Source organism: Electrophorus electricus, chromosome 12, assembly GCF_013358815.1.
Source record: "Electrophorus electricus isolate fEleEle1 chromosome 12, fEleEle1.pri, whole genome shotgun sequence".
Classification (NCBI taxonomy): Eukaryota; Metazoa; Chordata; class Actinopteri; order Gymnotiformes; family Gymnotidae; genus Electrophorus; species Electrophorus electricus.
This window is the reverse complement of record NC_049546.1, coordinates 21789428-21811141: the sequence shown is the minus strand read 5'-3', so window position 1 is coordinate 21811141 and position 21714 is coordinate 21789428. Positions and strand designations below refer to the sequence as shown.

At 44.4% G+C, this 21714-nt stretch overlaps 3 protein-coding genes and 1 non-coding gene across 11 annotated transcripts; 1 reads left to right on the top strand and 3 right to left on the bottom strand.

Annotated features, from left to right (window-relative positions):
- Positions 1-1329: 1329 nt before the first annotated feature.
- sept6 (septin 6) lies at positions 1330-16944 on the bottom strand. Of its 7 annotated transcripts, none has more exons than XM_027018552.2 (11): positions 16723-16944; positions 14793-14907; positions 12537-12732; positions 11681-11867; positions 10615-10776; positions 9513-9609; positions 8517-8685; positions 8039-8171; positions 7563-7753; positions 3817-3879; positions 1330-2756 (listed from the first exon to the last, which is right to left on the bottom strand). In XM_027018552.2, the coding sequence occupies exons 1-10, from the start codon at positions 16858-16860 to the stop codon at positions 3855-3857; spliced, it is 1413 nt and encodes a 470-aa protein (XP_026874353.1). In that variant the 5' UTR covers positions 16861-16944; the 3' UTR covers positions 1330-2756; positions 3817-3854. The 7 variants fall into 7 exon arrangements, 6 of the variants coding, with proteins under 6 accessions (XP_026874353.1, XP_026874352.1, XP_026874354.1 ...); XM_027018555.2 differs by lacking the exons at positions 1330-2756; positions 3817-3879 and adding exons at positions 4460-5385; positions 6163-6203; XR_004776718.1 differs by lacking the exons at positions 1330-2756; positions 3817-3879 and adding exons at positions 5365-5385; positions 6163-6582.
- A 623-nt stretch (positions 16945-17567) lies between these two features.
- sowahd (sosondowah ankyrin repeat domain family d) lies at positions 17568-20109 on the top strand. 2 transcript variants are annotated; one of them, XM_027018542.2, is made up of 2 exons: positions 17568-17800; positions 18262-20109. In XM_027018542.2, exon 2 carries the CDS (start codon positions 18355-18357, stop codon positions 19402-19404), a length of 1050 nt encoding a protein of 349 aa, XP_026874343.1. In that variant the 5' UTR covers positions 17568-17800; positions 18262-18354; the 3' UTR covers positions 19405-20109. The 2 variants fall into 2 exon arrangements, with proteins under 2 accessions (XP_026874343.1, XP_026874342.1); XM_027018541.2 differs by having other exon boundaries at positions 18254-20109.
- Positions 19918-21306, bottom strand: rpl39 (ribosomal protein L39). Its single transcript, XM_027018543.2, has 3 exons — positions 21223-21306; positions 20786-20889; positions 19918-20120 (listed from the first exon to the last, which is right to left on the bottom strand). Exons 1-3 carry the CDS (start codon positions 21223-21225, stop codon positions 20072-20074), a joined length of 156 nt encoding a protein of 51 aa, XP_026874344.1. The 5' UTR covers positions 21226-21306; the 3' UTR covers positions 19918-20071.
- LOC113582679 lies at positions 20577-20705 on the bottom strand. Its single transcript, XR_003411180.1, has one exon. It is a non-coding gene; the product is annotated as a small nucleolar RNA SNORA69 (small nucleolar RNA).
- Positions 21307-21714: the final 408 nt, after the last annotated feature.

Genomic DNA, 21714 nt, shown 5'->3' with positions numbered 1-21714 from the left:
ATGAGCGTGCCATTAATATTTGCGTCGTGTAGTACTTCTGCTTAATAATTCATGGAAAAAACATTAAGCATCATGGCTTTAGTATCGATTTTTTGTGGCTCCTGGGATTAGTGCATGGAAACCTTTCGTTCCCCTTTAAATTAGCCTAATGACGTCCCTGCATTGAGTACATTCATCTAACTATCACAAACCCGCTACTTGGAATTTTGCAAATGTTTAAACCCTGGTAACACACCATGTTTACGACTGAGGGAGTCATTTCCCTGTGGTTGACATATTTCAAGCTTTTCTGTTCCACCATTTACCACTGGATGGCACACTGGGTGAGACTTATTTCTTTCTAAAAAGCTGAGCAGATCCCGCTTGTTCTCGCCGGGCGCGGTGGCACGCGCCTGTAATCCACGTTACCGGGAGGCTGAGGCTGGAGGAGCGCTTGAGTTCGGGTGTCCGTACTAAGATCGGCGTCGATATGGTGCTCCTGAGGGAGCTTGGGGCCACCAGGTCGTCTAAGGATGCTTATAATGACTGTCTATGTCTATCATAAAAAATATACTGAACAAGAATGGTGTTCTGAGGAGATAACCTCAGAGAAAACTGCAGTGTAGTAGAACAGCATACTGAGGGAAGCATAATGTTGTGGGGCTGCTAACTGCTTGCAGTCATTTAAACATCGGTTTTGTTTCCCTGCAGAGTGTGAGGGTGACTGCCTGTGACCTTAAACTCAAAGAGGCTGGCTCATACAATGACAATGGTCCAAAGTACAGGAGTAAATCAACAAAAGTGGCTCAAGAGGACATATTGTAAAATCTATTACAGCAAGAGATGCCTATAACATGCATACTGAAAAAGTAAAAGAGGGAAATCATTGCTGTACTGTCTGCGTGGACACATCCAGTGAGAGGTTCCATCGGTTACTAAAGCTCATATACTTTTTCATCTATAACCATGACCGTTTGTGCCTGATATGCAATTATGTTACATGTAGTGTTTGCTAAATATGACTGTGTATTTAGTGTTTATTATGGTTTAGAAGATCAGAATACAGATTAGGGACACTGCAGAAATCAACATTATTTAGTTCAGAAATATTAAGAGCCATGAAGAAATTGGGATCATCCCTTCACTGTTTATAAGGTTGGTTGTCATAAACATCATATTATGTCCCATGCCTACATTTGTTTTCCCTGTGTGCCCTTTTAAAACTGCTATTCATTTATTTTTAATAAGCTGTCTAAGAGCCATGTTAAATATTTTACCCCTTAATATAAATGGCTCTGGTTTTAAATATTTATTTCGGTGAGTATAAAAATGAGTCATTAATCAAAACAATTATTTACTGAAGTTTTATTGAAAATGTACACCAGTGAAATCATACTACAATTAAATATTTCACAACGTCGTATCTTGACAGGCGCTGGGGCAACTAAACAGGAAGGGTGACTATGGAAGATGCTAGAAAATGTAGCCTATGGCATTGGCACCCAGAAAGACGTACACGCGAAAACCATCACATCGCAATGTATTATCTTTAAATCACATCTCTACTTCAATACACAAAATAGATCCTTATAAATTATAGGTTATATATACGGATGGATATCTGTATCTGCCGTCTGAATCATTTAAAGCAAAACCGCCAAAACTATATCTATTTAAATGTAATTTTTGGCTAAATTTGCTGAATGTTTGAAGCAAATTTAAATGCCAACGTACCTGGAATAAATATGCAAGAGGAAAATGAGCCAATACAGAAAGCATTGAGACGTTGAAAGAGGTTTTGAAATTCATATTTTTAAAATAAAAGTGTGAGCAATCATGCAAAAGATGCATTAGACTGGCAAAGGATAACGTGTGAAACAAAAGGAGGGGACTGAACTGGACCTACGTGGAGTTTAAATGATTCATAAATTAGGAGACAGGATGCGGAATCCCTTTGTTAAAAGAACTCCGTCTTAATTGCCAGTCTTAAACAGCATTCAGATTAACCGGGTTTAAGGATAAAGAAAGAAATAATCCAAAATAAATCAGTCAGTCATGTATATTAGTTGAAAACTAAATAGGATCATGCTGGTTTTCTTTGGGTTGTCTTTATATTTCACAGCCAGAGAGTCAAAACATTTTCAAGTTGTAGAAAACCTGATTTGTACTCAACTTCTATCAATAAATTTTTGATTTATGTTTAAACACATAGTGTGTAGTAAATAAACATATTTAGTTATATCTACATATTCTGCACATTTGTGGGGTTTGGTTTGTGAGAACATATCATTTTTAATCACAAATGCAAATTCTCACAAGAGAAGTCCAGATTGGTTTGTTTCTGATGTAAATGGAAAAGACTGGGGCCAAAATGAAATCAAAATTTGCAAGGCAATATAAGTACACAACAAAGAATTAAAATGTCCTTTATGTCTTCATGCTTTATTTTACAATCAGAACTTTGGTTCTGGTAACTTCACAGAGTCTGTAAAAAGTATTAGTGTGGGGCTGCTGGCATGCTGAAATGAGGAGAGAGAGCTTATGCCTCTTGCAAAAAATACCACGTAAAGCCCACATAAGGCCATGTTTGACTGAGCAGACAGCGTGGAAGTCTGAAACTTTCAAAATAAGGCCAAAAAAAAAAAAAAAAAAAAAAAAAAAAAAGTAAAACAGGGGGGCTGGCAGAATGAGAGACAGGAAGAGGAAATGGGTGCTTAGTTCCTGTGGAAGCTGCAGTCCCCTCTTCTGATGGACGGCCAAGAGAGATTTAAAAGAAGCTATAGAGAGAAGGGGACACAAACGCCAGTTAGAGAGAGTCAAGCAGCCAGACGTACAGCTACCACGGGAGAGCAAGGCTTACACAGACCAATGAGAAATCCTGTGATTAAAGAGTTAAACATTAGCGCCTATGTGCACGGACACACACAGCCCACACTGAAACAGCACTGTGTTGACGAGCATCGTTGAAGTGTTGTCACCCTAACGGTCCATGTGCACCTGAAACTTGCATATGAGCACTCCAGACCTGTTAGAGTGATGTGTGATGGTTAACGGTATGTGCCTTTAGTTAAAACAAAATGAAATGAACTTCCAGTCTAGCTGGTAGTGCCACCAAATTCAAATCTTTGTTAAAAAAAAGAAAAAAGAAAAATTATATTCTCTCACACCGGTGCAAGTCATCTAAAAATAACTGATGCAAAAATGTTTTTCATACAAAGACACTGCTGTTCAGAATACGTTTTCGTGCACATCATCTCGCCGAAGATGCAAAACATGTTAAACATTAATCACCCAGCGCCACAGAGCGCACTCAGCGTAAGGACAGGTAAGGGGCCCGATTTAGTAACACACTAAGCATTAGCAGAGGTTGCTGTACTAAACCAAAGAACGTAGCCTTCTAACAAAGCCAGGGAGCTGATCTACTGAAGCCCCGCAGTCTGGGATCCACGGTGTCTCCCCACGGCCTTGGGGTCCCGGGTTAACCAAAAAGTCATGGGTGGGTCCCTTAGCAAAGCTGAGAGGTGAAGAGCTACTCAGTGCAGAGCCAGGGTTTACTGCAAAGGAAAGGTCTCACACACCCACACACACAGCCAGAGAGCCCCACCCCCACGTGCACACGCACAGCCCCACACACAGAGCGCCATACACACACACACACACACACACACACACACACACACACACACAGAGACACAGCCAGAGAGCCCCACCCACACACGCACAGCCCCACACACCCACGCACGCGCACAGCCCCCCACACACACACACACACACACACACACACACACGCACGCAAGTGAGCCCGCAGACTGGAGCAAGCTGCCACACATGACCCACCAGAGAACACAGGCTGCCCCAAATTAAAGTACAACCGTTCAGCTCTGGTCACACCTCTCCCACCTACGATTTAAAGAGGCCAGACACACAGGCACAGAGTCATCACCATAGAAACAGATCAGCACCGCCCTCATCTGCCCATCTTAACATGTTTTATGACTAATGTTAATGATAGGAAAGAGCTCCAAAATGGCCTCATATTCCATCACACACGCAGCATGTGTGTTCACACACGGACTTCAAATGGAAAGAGAAGAGAACCAAAGGAAACGCCGTCGTGAGAGAAAAGAGACTCCTCGAGCTCTATTAAGAAGAGCTCAGTATGGTGTCCTGTAAAAAACGAAACCCAAATACCTAAATCAATGTTAGACTTTTTAGGGTTTGCAAATCTCTATCATAATAGACATCCCACCCCTACCCAAAACCCAAAAATGTAATTATATCTCAGGTAAGGGAGAAATATGCACATATATTTATGATATGTAAAAAAAATGAATAAAATAAAAATGTAATTAATTATATGGTACAGATACACAATGATTTTGCCAAATTTAAATGTTTGGTGAAAACTGTCATTTATTATTTGTTTAAAAAACAAACAAACAAACAAACAAAAAACACTCCACACACACACACACACACACACACACACACATTTGTCCCTTGGCAATTCTTGTTTTTTATAATAATTATATGTCACAAAATAATATTAAAAACAACCTAAAGCAGAAGATGGTGCTGACATCTAGTTAACCAACTGTGGTACAAAGTTTGCAGCAATATACCAAGTACAGCTTGCTTATGGCATGTATATAAGGAGCTACTGAGGTATGACTAATTGACTGAAGGACATTCACAAACATGCATCAGGATAAAATGGCAGAAACCAGCACATGCTAAGCTCAGTAGCACTCAAATTCCGAAGGTGCACATGAAGAATTTTGCATTTTAGCCTGTGACGAATTTAATTCAGTAAGAAAACATTTTGGAGTGATGAGCACTTTCAGAATTAGTAGTACAGGAGTCTCATTGGTTGGGAACACTGTAGCCCAACCAACAACGGCATCACAGATCAAACAGTTCTCTTAGCAGTACGGGAGATGGAATCAGTGGTTGGGAGCACTGTAGCCCAGCCAACAAAGGCATCGCAGACAGCAGTTCAAACAGAACTCTGGGACTGCCAACCCGTGCCCAGTTCATGCCAGTCTCACTTTAGCACCGTATTCTTGCCATTACAATAGTAGTCACACTAATGTCTCAGTAATGTTAAAAGCATAGTCATGCAGAAGATATCATCAACATCACTGGGAGCACAAAACAGGTGATTAAAAGGTAAAAGAAACACTGGCTCTTAAGGACAAATAAGCAAAAATAAAACAAACAAAGAACAGAAAATAATGGAGTAATGGTAGAAACACATATGAATCAAGGATTCCATTAAAGGCTCCACCTCCGCACAGTTACGCGAGAGCCTCAGGTGAGATGGGGCGGGGCAGGGGGCGGGGCAGGGGGCGGGGCAGGATCTCATTCCCAGCTGGCTGGGGGAGCACTTTCTACAGGAACCCTGAACTGGAAATGAGAGAAAAGGAGGATTACTTCCCTCTGTGGGCTCCATTCACACTGCTGCGTTCACTCAAACACAGAAGAAAATATTCAAAAGGTTAGTTTGTGTGTTGAAGATGCCGAAAGGGGGTTACAGAAAAGTCTTTCCCTGAACAAGCTAAAACGCAAAAAGTCTTCCTCACTGTCTGTTGCACCGTTCTGTCTCACATCCTGATTCGTCTGGGTAACTAAACTACCACAGTCAGAAGACGGGGGAACTCCAGACGAAGATCTGCCCCGGCACCCAGAGTCACGCACTCACGCACGTATCCTCACGCTACCGTGGGCGTGAGGCCGGGGGGGTGGAGGGCTGGACCCCACAACCCCTCCCAACAAAAGCGCCGAGTGCTACGCCAGTGTGACCCGGCCGTGAAAGACACCGTTGTGGCGAGTCCGGCGTGACGCGGGAGCACCATAACAGAAGACCGTTATGGATCCAGAGAGCAGATGGGCCTCAGTAAACCAGGCTGAGTGATGTACGTTGGGCTTGGCAGCACTGCTGGCATGGGTTTCATGCCCTCTGTTTACCCGGCTTTGGACTGTGCCAACAGTGAAGATCACCACTGGGGTCGGCGTTCACAGTGTAGCCGTACTACTGCAGTTGCTTTTAAAATGGTGAATGAAAAAACAAGGCATTCAGCATATGCCCCCGGGAATAATTCCATAACGTGTACACAGTGTCTTACGAGCCATAATGATTTTGCTCAAACATTCCCTCCGCTATTGTATGATTAGGAGCCTTACCAGGATAAGGAGTTGGGCGCAGCATGCAGATGAGCAGTTAACTGGAAAACAGGATGGATTTAGCACACAGAACATGCACAGAGGCCAGCAGATGAATGCACCACGACAGAGTTCTTATACATGCCATGCCCTGCTGGGTTACTGAGGAGAATCTGTCCAGCCGTGCAGATGCACGCAAGGCCAGGACCGTGCCGAAGCACGGCCCGCCCTGCTGCATGGACAGAGTGTCCCCAGCAACACGCCAGTGTGACTGAAGTATGACAAGCCGTGGGCTCAGAGACACCAGTCACCTGGGAGACCATAAGGAGCCGATGGAGAAACCAGTGAGAAATGAGAGAAAATGGTGGGGGGAAAAATTTAAACCTTCTCAATGCAAGCGTCCTCCTCCTTTATCATGGTCTGGTGAGGAGGTCAGATCAGCTTGAATACACAACCATGAGTGATTACCAACATGACATGAACAGTGACAGAGACAGCTAGGCAAACCTGGAACCTCCACATAATTCTGCTTTCATGTTCCAAAGGCTACGGTGTAGAATATTAAACTTAAACTGTAAAAACGTCTCTGACAATGAAGCAGCAAACATGCACTTGATTAAATGTACTTTGTGAGTAATAAAAATGTTACCATTTTGCTTTACTGTTATGTGGTCTTAAAACAATGCTAATGATGCAGTAATAATAGTAATAATGATAATGATAATAATAATAATAATAATAACAACTAATAATACGGAATATCTCATATCACAAATGCAACAAAAAAATAAGTAAATCAATATATAGTGTTTATCATGAAAAACGTAAGACTTCTGTGCGTAGTTTGGATGCAAGTGATACACAAGATTTTACTTCACTTCATACTTACAATAACAACAATTATTAAACAGGGTGGTGCAGAAATGCACTGCTGTCAGATTGTTCTGTGTATCTGACCATCTGACAAAAGTTAATATTAAGTTCATTAGGTTTAGTATTATACAGTATAGTGTGGTATATTAGTATAATAGAGTACAGTATTATTCTGTGAGCTCAGATTTGGTTTAAAAATGTATCTGGCAGATAAAAAGCATCTTCGACATCTTCTGATTTGGCAGACGGGAAAATGATCACAGATCATCAGCCACGCTCTGATATCTGATGCCATGCCAGGCTGTTAAGGCGCTGAGGAGAGCTATATATTTACACGATACAACTGAAATTCTAACTAGAGTGCTGAAACCACAGGACTGTCATATATTTACGTTGGTGCCATGCCTCCATTCCTATCTTCTTACTACAAATAACCACACTGCAGACAGCGACAGGTATGCACGACTGCCGTGAGAACTCGAGACATCGGTGCGTTTGTCCAAGGTCATCGCGCCACTGTTTTTGAGTGAGGAGAGGTCGGTACTTACTTTTTCCTCTCTTTGTCCCTCTTAAGCGTGGTGGAGCCCCCTGCCTGCTGTGCCTGGGACTGCAGCAGCTCAGCTGCCGTTTTCTTCTGCTTGAAGATGTTGAGTTCATCATCTAGCGCCTTCTTCTTATCCTCCAGCTTCTTCTTCTCCTCCTGGTGCAGTTTCTTCAGACGGTCAAATTTCTCGTGCAGCTGCATGTGTGAGATATGAGGTCAGTGGACCTGTGCAGGCAAGCCTAGTAACCAGGTTCCCATGGTTACGTCAGGCAGGAGAGGACCTCCTCTAACCTCTTAGATATCTAATCTTAGATATTCATCTAAGAATTGTGCAACACTGACTGACTAAGCGACTGACTGCTTTTTAAATTGCTGTATTACTGTGACGATATTAGCAAAGTGTCTCCACATCAGATGTGAGGTTTTATTCTAGAAACATTCGTAAGTTCGTTCGTTCCCAGAATCTCACGGCGCACAAACCTCCTTCTCGGCCTCCTTCAGCTCGGCCTCTTTCTCCTTGACTCTCTGGACAAACATCTGCCTCATCTCCTCCTCTTTCTTCTGTAGCTCCCCCATGAACTCGTTCCTCTTGGCCTCGTACGTCTCCTGCAGACTGTAGACCACAGCGGGAGAGGTTCAGTGAAGGATGCTGGGAAATTAACCTTTGTGTTTACAGCTAAGGACTTTGGGACTAAAAGTGTTTTTTTTTCAAGAGCATTACAGTGGCATTGGGACATAATGCTGCCAACACATCATACACATTACACAGGAAAAATATTTAGACAGTTAAACCAACCATGAGAAAGTCAACTGTGAGTTAATCCACTGGAAGCAGTGCCTGTTTATCCTCACCGAAGGCAGTCAACATGTGGATGATTCAGCCTTGTGCCGGAGAGGCTGGGAATCATCGCCGGGTCCTTGTGGTCACTACGGTAATCGGTGCGGGGCCGTTCCTCACCTGAACGGCTTGCTGTCCGGGTCCGTGTCCTTGAAGCCCATCTCCTCGAGCTTGCAGCGGCGGTACAGCTCATAGTGGCGCGTGTGGGTCTGCTCCCGGAGGTCCTCCATGTTAACGCGGATCAACATCTCACGCAGCTTCACAAAGTCGCAGTGGTTCTCGTTCTCCACTGGAAAACAGCAGGCACAGTGCAGCCACAGCCACGCAGTAACTCTTCTGTCCAGCAGATGGCACTCCAAAGGACATACAGCAGAGGCCATTTTCTAGGCAATGAATACACCAAAAGTGCTTGCTTGTGGCAGCAGTTTTTAGGCTCTTTTTCCTAGTGGCAAAAAGTCATTTTCAGTGACAGAAATGCTGCCTCCTGGTATCATCATCAGAACTGCCTCGGAGACCAAGAAGCCTTATAAAATGCCTTTATTCATATTAAGATGACACCCCAGAGTCATTATCACTGAGTCAGGGAGTGAGAGCATGTTTATATTCCATTCTCTTGTGTGCATGTCCTTAGTAAAGAGCTTAGAAGCCAAGCTACGCCTGCCACTGCACACCCATCTTACAGCTGCTAAAAAACAAGCTGTGAAATAGTTTTGCAATTACCCAGCATCACAATATGTTATCAGAATCAGTTTCATGCCACTCAACTAAGCACAAAAAGATGAATATTTTGCCAGGCTGGTAGGGAGCAGAAGCGAGAGGAGAAGAAAAAGAGAGAGAGAGAGGGAGGGAGAGAGAGACAGACAGCCAGCCAGGGCACAACACGAGTTTCACGGTGCTGGACGACACTCTCACTGTGTATCTGTGGGCACCACTGACCCCACTGTCAGTAACAGTTTTATGGCCGAACAGACGACACATGAGAAGTGTCACCACTACTCGCAGGCCGGACAATAAAGGGTTAAAGAACAGGGAGGTGTGTCTGGATCTGTCTGGACGTCCTCAGCTGGTTCTAGGGCAGGACATCAGCCTGGTTTCCTCTGGAGCTCTGCTGCTTACCCTGCACGGTTCCCCAGGGGTACTGGCGCGCTTTGACCATCTTGTTCCCGATTTTCACTTCCTCTGTGCTTCCCACCACCGCAAACGGCAAATGGCCCTGCAGAACACCGAAACCGCATCCAAATAAGAGAACTTCCGCATTCTTCACAATCTGTATATCCCTACCAAATATATAATCGTGTAGAATTCACACGGCATTATCTGACAGATCCGAGAGCTGTTATTTGACATGGAATGTGGAATGAGGAAACAAACATGCATGGTGATAGCATAACTCATTAACCACGGATCACCCCAAGGCACCAAGGAGGGCGCATGGAGACGTGAAGGCCTCTACACTCCCACTTGGAGAGATCTCAGAGTGAACATGGCCAAGGGGCCGCACAGGAGCCGGGAACGCCAGGCCGCCGCCTCATTAAGAATGTTTACTTTCGGGAAGTCCCTATAGAGAAACAGAGGAAAGGACAGGAGGCTCCGTCTGTGGAGGCGTAGATGACAGCCAAAATGGCTCTGAGCCACCGCTGGCTCTCCTCTGTGTGAGTGACGGGGGCCTGGTAGGGACCCGCCCTGCCGTGTCTGGGTTTGTGGTCTTGTGTGGAGACGAGTGCAGCGAGACCCTGGGTCACCGCGGCAACTGGTGAAGACCGCATCCACATTTGTTTACTTTTATCACACAAACCCTTTATTTTGCGCGCGTGTTTGTGTGTCTTTCCCACACTTCCTGCAGTGAGAACACACTCATTATGCATTCTTTTCCGTCTGTGCTGCCATTTCCTGACAGTAAAACTCGTAGAGCTACGGCCCAGACGGGCTGCTTCCAGCTTTCACTACTTATTACTGTCATATGAAGTGCAAATGGGGGAAAAAGAGAAAAAAAAAAAGAGTAAATATAGATGCAGGGCTGCAGGATATAACTCACACAAAGTGAAGGACAGCGTTTCACGACTGCCTTCAAAACAAGTCACAAAGACATGCATTAAAAAAAACGCTTTAAAATCTGGAAGATGTTGATTCAAAGACATGACAAAGATACGACACAACTTCCTGCCGGAATGAAGGTGGCATCGTCACACAGTGCTGCAGACGATCACAACCAACGTACATTCATGTTAGAGTTGATCTCAGCCACCGTCTCGTCGTCCGTGGGGAACTGGTAGATCTGAACTCCGTTGCTAACCAGCTCACTGGTGATCTTGATCTTGAACTTGGCGAGTTCACTCTTTGAGATGGCATCTGACTTGGCTATGATGGGAATGATATTCACCTGCACACAGCAGAGACAAAACACCCCTCGTTCGATTAATGGAATGCTCCTATGAGCGGATGCTCTCAGTGCACTAGAATCAGTCAGTGAGTGTTGTAGAAGAGCAGTGCTACTGCAGAAATTAATCGAACACTCAGCCTTCACGTCCACATCTCCACGCATGGAGCACTACAATCCCACGCGGTCTTCTCACCCAAAGCTGCCTCCCACACTTCACATTGGTTCCACTCCAAGCAACCTGGCCACTAGCAGGGAGCTCACACTGTTTCCTGAAAATAACACTCCTCCTGAGCATAACACACTCATCAGTCGTTAGCGCTCTAGATGCGTGCGTGTGTGAAGTAGTAGTGAGCAGAGAGAGGAGTGAGACGATGTAGAAGTAGTTAGTAGTGGTTTCAAATGGCCAACACCCTGCCGGTGAACATGTCTTAATTAGGGTTCGCTATGCTTGTGTCCAAAGTAGTGCTTTGCTAATATGGTAAGATGAGTCTGATAATAAGCACAGCTCTTATGTTAAACGAGAGACGATTTTCATTCAGAAAACTTTAACTTTGTGACATTTCGCTGAAACTTTTATCCAAACCCACTTACAATTAGTACAACTTGAGTAATTGAGGGTTAAGGCTCTTGATCAGGGGCCCCAACAGTGGCAACCCGGCTGTGGTGGGACTTGATCTGGCAACCCTCTGATTACTAGTCGAGTACAATAACCACTAAGCTACCACTGCCGGGAGGTATGATGCTCATCATTCTCAACACTAACCCGTTAACTTTTGTTAAGCTAAATGCAGCAATGAACACAGCTTCCATGCCCACTTAACATTAGGGCGCAGAGTGCGCAAACAGCATGGGGTCAGAGTGGGACCGGCATGGGATCGGCCACTGATGTCAAGTGTGCACTGACCTTGCTGTCCAGTTTCTTCATGGTCACCAGGTCGAGGGACTTGAGAGAGTGTCCGGTGGGGGCAATGAAGTACAGGCAGGCGTGGACGCGCGAGTCGTGGTAGCTGTGCAGCGTGCGTTTGATCTTCAGCTCCTCCTGCAGGTAGGCCTCAAACTGAGTGTCGATGAACTCCACGATCGGCTTGTAACTGCAGAGCAGCGAGAGGCCCAGTCAGAGGGGTAGCCAGGGAGACGTCTGAGTAGACGTCTGAAGGCCGGCACGAATCTCATCTGAATAAGGACCGTCTACCTGGGGTCTCTACTTGGAGCTCTTTAAAAAACAATTGAAACTGCTGTCCCAGAGGTGTGGTAGATCTGACATTGGTAGCTGTGGCCAAGAGAATAACAACAGTCTGGTCGTTTTCACGTTTATGCCTTTGAGCTCTGACCACGTTTAACAAACTGCATCTTGAAATACAAGACACTTGAAACTTAATACAGTAAGCTGGGTCGATCTCAGAGGCACCTACCATGACCTATGACCCTATAACCCTTTCCCTCGGGCACCACAGGCATCATGACATCATCCTTTCTCAGATTTTTTTTTTTTTGTGGTTGAGAAATTCACAATGGAGTGTCACGTGATAAAAAGGACAAACAGCAAGAGAGCAGGGGGCTGTCTTAGAGCATCACCACACAGACAAGAGTGCTATAGCCTCAGAATACTGCACAACCTGATGAGACTCATACTGTACTGGTCACAGATTTAAAAGAACCATTAAACTGGCACATAAAAATGTTTCAGGGAGTCTTAACGCTTTAGGGCAGGCTGACACATGATGGCAAGCAGGAGGACATTTTTCTGAGTGGGGTCTCACCTGTCCTCCTTATTGATCTGGTCTCCAAAGCCAATCGTGTTGACGATGGTGAGTTTGAGACGCACGTTGCTCTCTTGTAGCTCGTAGGTGCTGGAACGCAGCTGCACGCCAGGCTGACTGTGCTGCATTGGCTCGCCCTCGAACTTGGTGTTAAACAGGGTGTCCATGAGGGTGGACTTACCCAGGCCCGTCTCGCCTAGGACACCGAAATGCAGGCGGTGAGCCAAGAGATCCAGCACCACGTCACAAACATACAGATAAAGACCTACACTCAACACATGGCCTCGTTCTCCCCCAACACATGGCCTCGTTCTCCCCCAACACATGACCTCGTTCTCTCCATTTTCACGCTGTGCGTTTCTCTCATCATTTCTCATTCATACAGTAAAAACCTATAATCTGTCTGCATTTCTTCCTACAAACCAGGAGGACTGTGAAAAGCCCACTCTCACTGTATGAGGGTAACCGTACAGGCGGCTCGCGCTGGCCACCTCTTTGCATGGTATATTTAGCCTTCCAAGCACTTTTCCCATGAGCCTGTGCTGCCTGCATGGGAGAATGAGCCTTTTCTGATTTAAAATAAAATGTCCATTTAAATTCAAGCGCACTTCTGCCCACTAAAGTCACTGCCATGCTTCGAAAGTGGTCAAATGGCTCAGTGCCTAAATTAAACCTCAATCGCCAAGAGAGGTTTGACTCAGTGCTCATCAGATCCACTGCCACCAGCCCAGGAAGAAGAAGCCGACTGGACACTGCTAAGATATACTGTGCCAAAAAATGATATTTTCTGACATGTGTAGCAACTTCTCTTCACACAGAACACAGCTGAATGATCAGTGATAACTGACAACTCTGTGTGAAGGAGACATTTTCTCCTCGTGTGGCTCAGAAGTCTCCAGAGCTACTAGAGGCTACTGTTGTGTCCTCCACAGAAGAGATTTGGCAGGGTGTGATGCAGCTACTGGCTGAGCCCCAGAAGTGTTCAGAGAGTCTCTGTAAAAATCCCCCACTCCCCACAAATGACCCAAAATTAAACATTAGAACAGTTATGATGGGCAGCTATAATGAAGCCCCAGGCATGTGCTTCCAGACCCACTGCTGCTGGGTCTCTTTGCGGTATGAGCACACGACCTTGAATACAGTTGCTCACAGTCTCAACATCTACAGTCTGCTGGGCAAAATCTTACAGTGTCGGTTTATTATTACACATTAATGAGAACATCATATCAACAACAAACATCATTTTACTTTGTGCAATTCCAGCATTAAAACACAACATTGGCATCTTTTTTTGTGTGTTTGTGGTCACAGATGGAGAGTGGGGTTACACTCTGGGAGCAAGTCTACCCTCACACTGTGGTGGCAAGTGGTTCAAACACACTGAGAACCACAGCACACCGTTTTGTGCATTAATCATTATCGTAATATTAGCCTCAGGAATGCTGTTTTTTTTTATTGTGCACTGTAAAGTTACTGACAGATCCCATATGTTTCTGATAAACTCAAAGATGTTTTGGGTTGTAGCGAATCAGGGCCTTCAAATGATTTCACGACTCGGCAAAATCTTGATCATTAACAAATGTTGGTCATTAAAAAGTGGGTGGCAATGTAGCAATAATATTTGGTCAAAATTAAATCAATTAATCTTACTTTTTCAAGACTTATCTCTAACCTTTGCTCTCTCTAGGAGGTGTATCATAATATATCTGAACCATAACCATGACACACTACTTCAGTTTAGAATTCAATGAGCTCCTCTGCTGTAAAAAAACATCCCCAAGTTATGGAAAAGCAGGATTCTTCTGGCTAGTTTTCCATGAACGCCCACAAATGGCAGGAGAGAAGAGGATATGGAGGACTCTCTGGGTAGTTCTAGGATACCTACATGTCCATCTACTACTACAGATACAGTCACGAGGAGGAGGAGTCAAAACTTATCCATGCTGCTCTTTTGTGTCCACGGTCATATAAACAGTATCCACGGTTAAATGAACCGGGAGACATGCTGAAGACTGAAACTATATGAGGAACAGGGTTTTTGGGTTGTTTTTTTTTAACTTGGTGCTAGCTGAAGACTGAACAGTCACATAGCGAAAAACAGCAAATGTTCTCCATCAGCGCAGCCATTTAAAGTAAATGGGTCAAAGGACAGGTGGGGGCGGGTGATGCTGCATTCAGAGAGGAAGGCCTGGCGGGAGTTGCTCGTATCTCGGCCCTCCGGGGTGGGAAAGGGAACCCCCCCCGCCGCCCACTCACCAACACAGAGGATGTTGAAGCAGAAGCCGTGGTTCACAGATTTGTTGACCAGCTGGTCCGGCATGCTGTCAAAGCCAACGTGGCCTGAGAGTGGAACAGAACGCGCGCCCTCCCCCTGAGAATCAAAAGCAGAGTCACACAGATGACGAGACTTTTACTCATTTCACTCTCTTCTTATCTACTCTCCCACTAGCAGGATGCAGCACGGGGACGTTGTACGCAAACAAAGGCAAACAAATGTGTTTATACTGCTACACATCCTACTTAAAAAGGTTAATGAGCAACAATTGTGTTCATTTGTGTGTGCAGACATATGCTAAACATAAGATACACCAACTAGTCTAACTGAACCTGTGTACAAAGTTAATTACATCACACAAAATAAGGTTTACTTGGTTTGATGACTGTTTTACTAGTAAGTTTAGTCTTCATAAAGAGTTAAGCGCCATCAGGTAGTGAGCTGTGAGCTTCCTTTTTCCTGTCTACCAGCAACCGTTTAAAACCACATTTAAGAAATGACACGTAGTCTACTTCGACATCACCACGGGCAAACAGAACTAAAGGAGTTTGTACAGTGAAACGAGATGACAGAACTGCAGCTAACGGTGTGATGATCATGAGGACCTGGTACTGCCAGGAGTCTCTCAGTGCTGTGTCTCTCAGTAACAGCAGGTCTGCCACCTGCCCTGTACAAGCTCCAACAGGAAACACTATAACACTGCCAAGCGCACGGCTGTGAATGTGTGATACATCTTACTTAACTTATATGCAAAATGTGGGGGCGTACACTCGTGTGTTAATCAGTCTTGTGATTTTTAAATTGAGGCAAATAAAAAGCCATAATATACGCTCTGAAATTTGGCTTCTCTATGAAACTTGGACTTCTAACAAATATTTCTCAATCAAAAGTCTCCAAAGTGCCATTTTTGTGAGTCTGCTAAAGCAGCGGATCAGCATGGGGTCATTGAAGGAATTATAAGAAAACTAAAAGCCAAGTAATTAAACTTGGTTTTGAAATGAAACCGCAAACTAGAGCAAATATTAACAGAACAAACACTTCGCAGCTGCTCCACATGTGCTACAGTATAAAACAGCTCAGGGATCAAACGCAACGCCACTAGTCTGTGAAAGACTCGGTTATTCATATCGCGTTTACGGAAAACCGTTTCACAAAACATTATACCTGCCACAATATAGTGGCGCACGGAGAGGGTCCGCTCCGTTAGTTACAGCGGAAACCTAAATCCCCCTGTTTCCCCTCGGATATAAAGCAGAGGTCAATTCAGCAACGAAAGCGCAGTGAAGTCTCCGTGTGAAATACAGCCAACTACATTTTCGCCTTAATCTCTCTTCACGCCGGCTGGTTCGTATTAGACAACGCCCAGTGAGCTAATGGGACACAGGATGGGAAAACAATAAAATAACGGTACAAGGCATGAGCGAAGCGGCGCTTGTTCTTCCTTTACACATGCGTGGAGGTGGAGACCCGTAAAGAATAGATGTGCTAGTCTGTGCCATCCCATTTAAAGGCGCTGGGATTTCTAGGCCACAACTCGGTTTACAAATGAACATGTTAAACCAGGTGCATACAATCGAAATAGGGATACATCAGCATGTGCGAGCGACGGTCAACTCCGACAGAGAAAACCTGCACGGAGCGGGAGAAAAGGCTCCGAGCGAGGGCTCCTCTTCTGCAGAAACAGTAACGCTTACAGCTGCGCCGCAAATTTGTAACCAGTGCGCGTTTATTCCACATCCTGTAAACCGCGCGTCTTACTACAGACCACGGCCAAAGGCAACTCAAAACGAGGATTTAGCGGCCAAATTATGATGGCTCTGTTCCATCCCAAGGTCAAAGGCCGTTGGAGTTTTTAACCCCGCACCTCTGAGCAAAGCAGGCTATTTTTCTAAGCATGGAAAGCTTGCTTACCGCTTGCCTGGATATCTCAGTGGCCGCCATGGTGAGACTGTGGAGGAAAAGCTGCAACAGGAAACAGCAGAACGAAGGCTTGTCCGACAGGAGGGACTGGGGCGTTACTCCGCAACACCCACAGCTGTCCGTGTTCATTCCAACATTTCACATTTACGCATAATCAAATGTCACTGCTTGCTATAGCGTATGCAGTATTGAAGGATCAAAAAGACAGAAAACCCGTTTACTTCGGCAAAATGGTTCAAGTGTGAGGGCTAGCGCCCCCATCACCCACCAAATGGTTTATTCTCCACTTTTAAAAAATCAGTTGTGAATGACCATTCAGAAATAGAATATTTTAGTCCGTGTTGTAGTATATCACATAACATTTGTGCTTGTTGGCCCTACAGTGCATGTCTTGTCCATAATCTATGACGTATCGTAAATTCAATATAGACATTATATAGACTGACACCAAAACGTGTTTTTGAATCATTTAATTTGGTCCGTAAGGTTGTGTTTCGATGTCTGTGGGATACAAAGCAAGTGTGTGCAGGTTTGAGGGATTCCTCCCGATGCTGAGTGGCAGTAAAACATCATACGGGGTGTCCCGCTTACACGAATCTGAGCTCCGTCTGGAGGTGCGTGTGTGTTCCTTTAGGTGAGGGCTAAACAACTCAAAATAGATTAGGTTAGCTAATCAAGCAATCCCAAAATACGCTTGGCCCACAATAAGATATAGTAAATCTGTAAGAACTCATCACTAATAAGTAACTCATGAATGGTGACGCGCTTTCCTCTTTTGCAGCCTATCGGTCGCCAACATGAGCGGTCACATGCCCGGTTAAAAGCCTTGCTGTCGAGCTCACTGGCAGTTACTACACTTGGAACTTCGAAGAGCTTTTACTCTGTCAAAGGGTGGCGCATTTTTGTTCGGAATCAGCTAGATTATAAATAATTTTGGACAGAAAACTCGGTCGTAAGATCCTTAATGTCAGCGCTGTATTTGTTGAGCTACCAGTCCGAAAGAATTGTGTAAAGAATGGAGTGAAGTACTGTGACATCGGGAGGAAGAACGCCGAGCGCACCAGGACAGGTGAGAGGCGCGGCTGGCTTCATTTGCAACACACCCAGTCATGAATACACTGGACAGCGCAAATAAAAAAAGTCAGGCAAATAAAACCCTCTGCATCAGTACATAGAACACTCAAGAGTAGCCTAATAGCGCGATGTCATTTATTCTATATACCTTTATCCTAAATCAAGAAAATTTATGCGTATAGCCTTTTGTTTAAGCTTGTTTAAGATTTTGTTTATAGACAAAACATTAGCCAATTTTATGCATTACATTCATAGTAATAAGCTACGATTATATGCGTGTGATTCTAAAAAAGAGGAACCGTAGTCCACGTTTTAAAACAAGGAAGAGGAATTGTTTGTGTAATGGAGAAATGTAATAATTATTCCACAAGAGTGCTGTTGTCTTATCCCTTTGTCAACATATTCTAACTGTAATGTTGTTGTTGTTGTTGTTGTTGTTGTTTTTCAGAAATTCAGAGAATGGAGTATTTTCAAGAGGATAATTTGTATACGTAAACTTCCTCAGTGTGTACGTAAACAAGGAAAGAGAACTCGGGTAGTATAAACAATATGTATGAGAACAATAACATCTGTAGTCTGTCAGAAAGTAGCCCCAACGGCTCTGAGACTCCCGCACAATCCCAAATGGATGGAGATGACTTAAATTTAGAAGTACAAAGACATACCGAAACTACAATCTCATGTCATGTCAGTGTGCTCGCCTCTTCCACTGGTGCGGTGTCGCGCCACTGTCACGCAAGCCTTCAGGAGCGCGCTTCAAAAGTTGGTGCGCGTTCACTGCCCCTGGCGCTCAATGCCTCGACGCGCAGGTCCAGATTTCAAAGGCAGTTTGAGACGAGTGAACAAAAAACGTCGCTGGACTCCACAGACAAAGGTTCTCTTACCCCTGCTATGCGTAAAAAATATCTGAAAGATTTGTTTTTGAACTACAAATCGCACAGTGGACTGTCCAATATCTTATCGTTACAAAGTGCGAGCGAGTCGTGGGGGGCAGAGGAAGACTCTGCACTTTGGGCCTTAGAGCCACTGGAGCACGCCTGGATGCTGTCAGTTGTAGATGGAAATTTGGACACCATAGTGGAGTTTCTGTCAGAGGACCCCAGTTTACTGACTAGAAAGGACTTTGTGAGTGGTTACACAGCTCTCCACTGGTTGGCCAAAAATGGGAACCACGAAACATTAATAAACCTTCTGAAACATGCTGAAAAACAAGGTGTCCCAGTGAACGTGAACTTGAAGGGCAGTGGTGGTCTGACACCTCTTCACATTGCTGCTATGCAAAGTCAGTACATGGTCATAAAGGTTTTAGTTGGTGCATTTAGTGCTGATGTGGATGTCATGGACTACAGTGGTAAAAGACCTTGGCAGTACCTCAAAGGAAATGTATCCCCAGAAATTAAGGAGCTCCTTGGTGCATGGGATGATGAGCACACTTACTGCAAACTGAATTTTAATAATAACAGGGAATGTGTAGAATTATCCGTGGAGGAATGCCCAAAGAACACAGATGAGGTGGATTCCTTCAGCAGAACTCACAGATGGGGACTAAGCTCATTTGTAAAGAGACTCACCCCATTTTTCTCTAGAGGAAAAAACTAAACATGCAAAAGACAGGTTTCATAACTATTAAATATTACAACATACTCTGACCCTTTTGATTATTGAAGACATTTTGCACCTTTACAGTTCAGAGCAACCTGTCAGTTAATTTGAAACCAAGTGATTTTGTTTGTATAATCCATTCATTTGTAGTTCACCCTCCATATTTATGTAAACAGATTAAAGCAAAAATATGCAAGTGCCCTCTCCTGTAAAACCATAACCACTCTTTTCAAGACTCAGACTGCAACTGTTTTACATTAAAAATCCCACCAGTCTTTTTGATCTCATTTCAGTTTTTGTACTGTTTTATACCATTTATACCATCTCAAACCATTTCACTGCAAGTTATACTGTGTATGACTATGTATGTGACAAATAAACCAAACTTGAACTTATACCACAAAACCATGGGTTGGTGGTGGTCCATGCTGAAGAGCAGAATGTACAACAATCCTCAACATGGAACATTCACCAAAACCCACGGTCAAACAAAGGGCAAAAGGGGAAAGATTTCTGGTGCGATGACAAAGTCATTTTATTGTTTCACAACAGCACGTCCAGAGAATCTGTACAAGAGACAGAGCACTGTTCCGGATAGCGTGGCTTCTCTCCGCAGGGTTGGCGGGGGTCCGTGTGGGAGAAGCTGAAGAGACAGACCGCAGACTTACAAGCCGAGCTTGGTCCTCCTCCAGTGACGCCGCTTGGAGTTATACCTGCAAGAAAAGCGTCCCAGCTTAAGAACCACAAAACCTGGTGGCTAGTCAACATTTTACAAATCAAAGGCCACTGCATCTTATTTTTATTGTTCCTCTTATAAACGGGTCCATGCAGGTCAGTCCTGTGACCTGTGAGTGTGTGCTTCTAATAAAGATTAACTGCTACAGATAACCTAAAACATATGCAAAAACCTCTACTTTTATAAAACAGTTTGACAGTACATTGCTCTCCTACTCATGTTTATTGCATTCACATTAATAAGCATAAAGTGGACAAAATCTGAATGATGTAGAAGTCACTCAAGCCCTTTCTGGACTACATAAATCAGGCATTAGGAAAAATGTAAGGATACCAAGAGTGGGGAAAATACAGGGGGAAGTTACAAATAACCCCTCTATAAACATTCCTTAGTTTGAGCTCTAAAAAATATGGCAACGAGTCTCAAAAAAAGTAGCTGTTACTACTAAAGAGCATTTCTCATCCCACAAGACGAGCAGAAGGGGCTCTGTAGTAGATGTTGCTCTCAGCAGGATAACGACAGCACTTCCACAAGACGAAGCACAGTAATTGCGTCCTGCTTCCGACGACTGTGGGACAGACCATCCCAGTCGTGGATGGAGCCCCTCACTACGGCTTGGACCCAGCCTCAGCCTCCTCCTACCTGATCTTGTTGCCGGTCTTCATTCTGATCCACTGCGGAATCGGCCGGTTCTGCTTCTGCTTCTTAGCGAGGAAACGTTTGATCCTGAACGTCTTGTGCGACGCCTGGAACGAGCGCAGGGAGCAACACATTAGCCCAGCTAGACATTAAGAGTTCATAGTGAAATACACGCTTAGGGATACAAACGCCGCAGCCTGGGCACCTTTAAATAAATGCGTAGTGTGAGAGTGTTGGTGAGACAACACAATAATGTTACTCATAGTAATGCTCCGACTATTCCGGAGTGGGTAAACTTTTAATGATATAAAATTTCCACAACAGCTTAATCACTGCAATTCTTAAACACACAGACGTAAAACATTCTTTCACGTACATCGGTAATGACCTCTGCCACAAAACACACGACTACATGAGGATGTTCACTGATTGTTTCTCACCATTATAGATACACAATCCTTTCACCACTATGGCGGCGGCTGAAGAGAAGGAAGCGTGCGTCATGGTGACGTAGTATATCTGCGACGCGGAGCGCCAAAACGTCATGCGACGCGCACAAACACGTGCCCGTTGGCCCGTTTGGGAATTTTCTAACTTTAGCGAAATAAGTCAGTCACATCTGCGATGTCCTGCGCAGAGGGAATTGGGCTCAACACTAGTTCAGATCAGATGTATTTATGGCACGTCCTGGGATTTTAAATGGCACTGTAACGAAAATATTCTGACTTCTAAAAATGATTTAAAAAACAGGTTTTAATTGTTTGAGCCACTCCGTTGGTGGTTTTGGATCATGATTATGTTGGATTAACTAATCCCTTAAGAGTTTAGAGCACCAACACCCTGAACTACTACAGATTTTTCTAATACAACCTGGATCTCACTGATCCCTCAGTAACAAGTGTCCAGGCAACGACAGATCAATCAACACCACA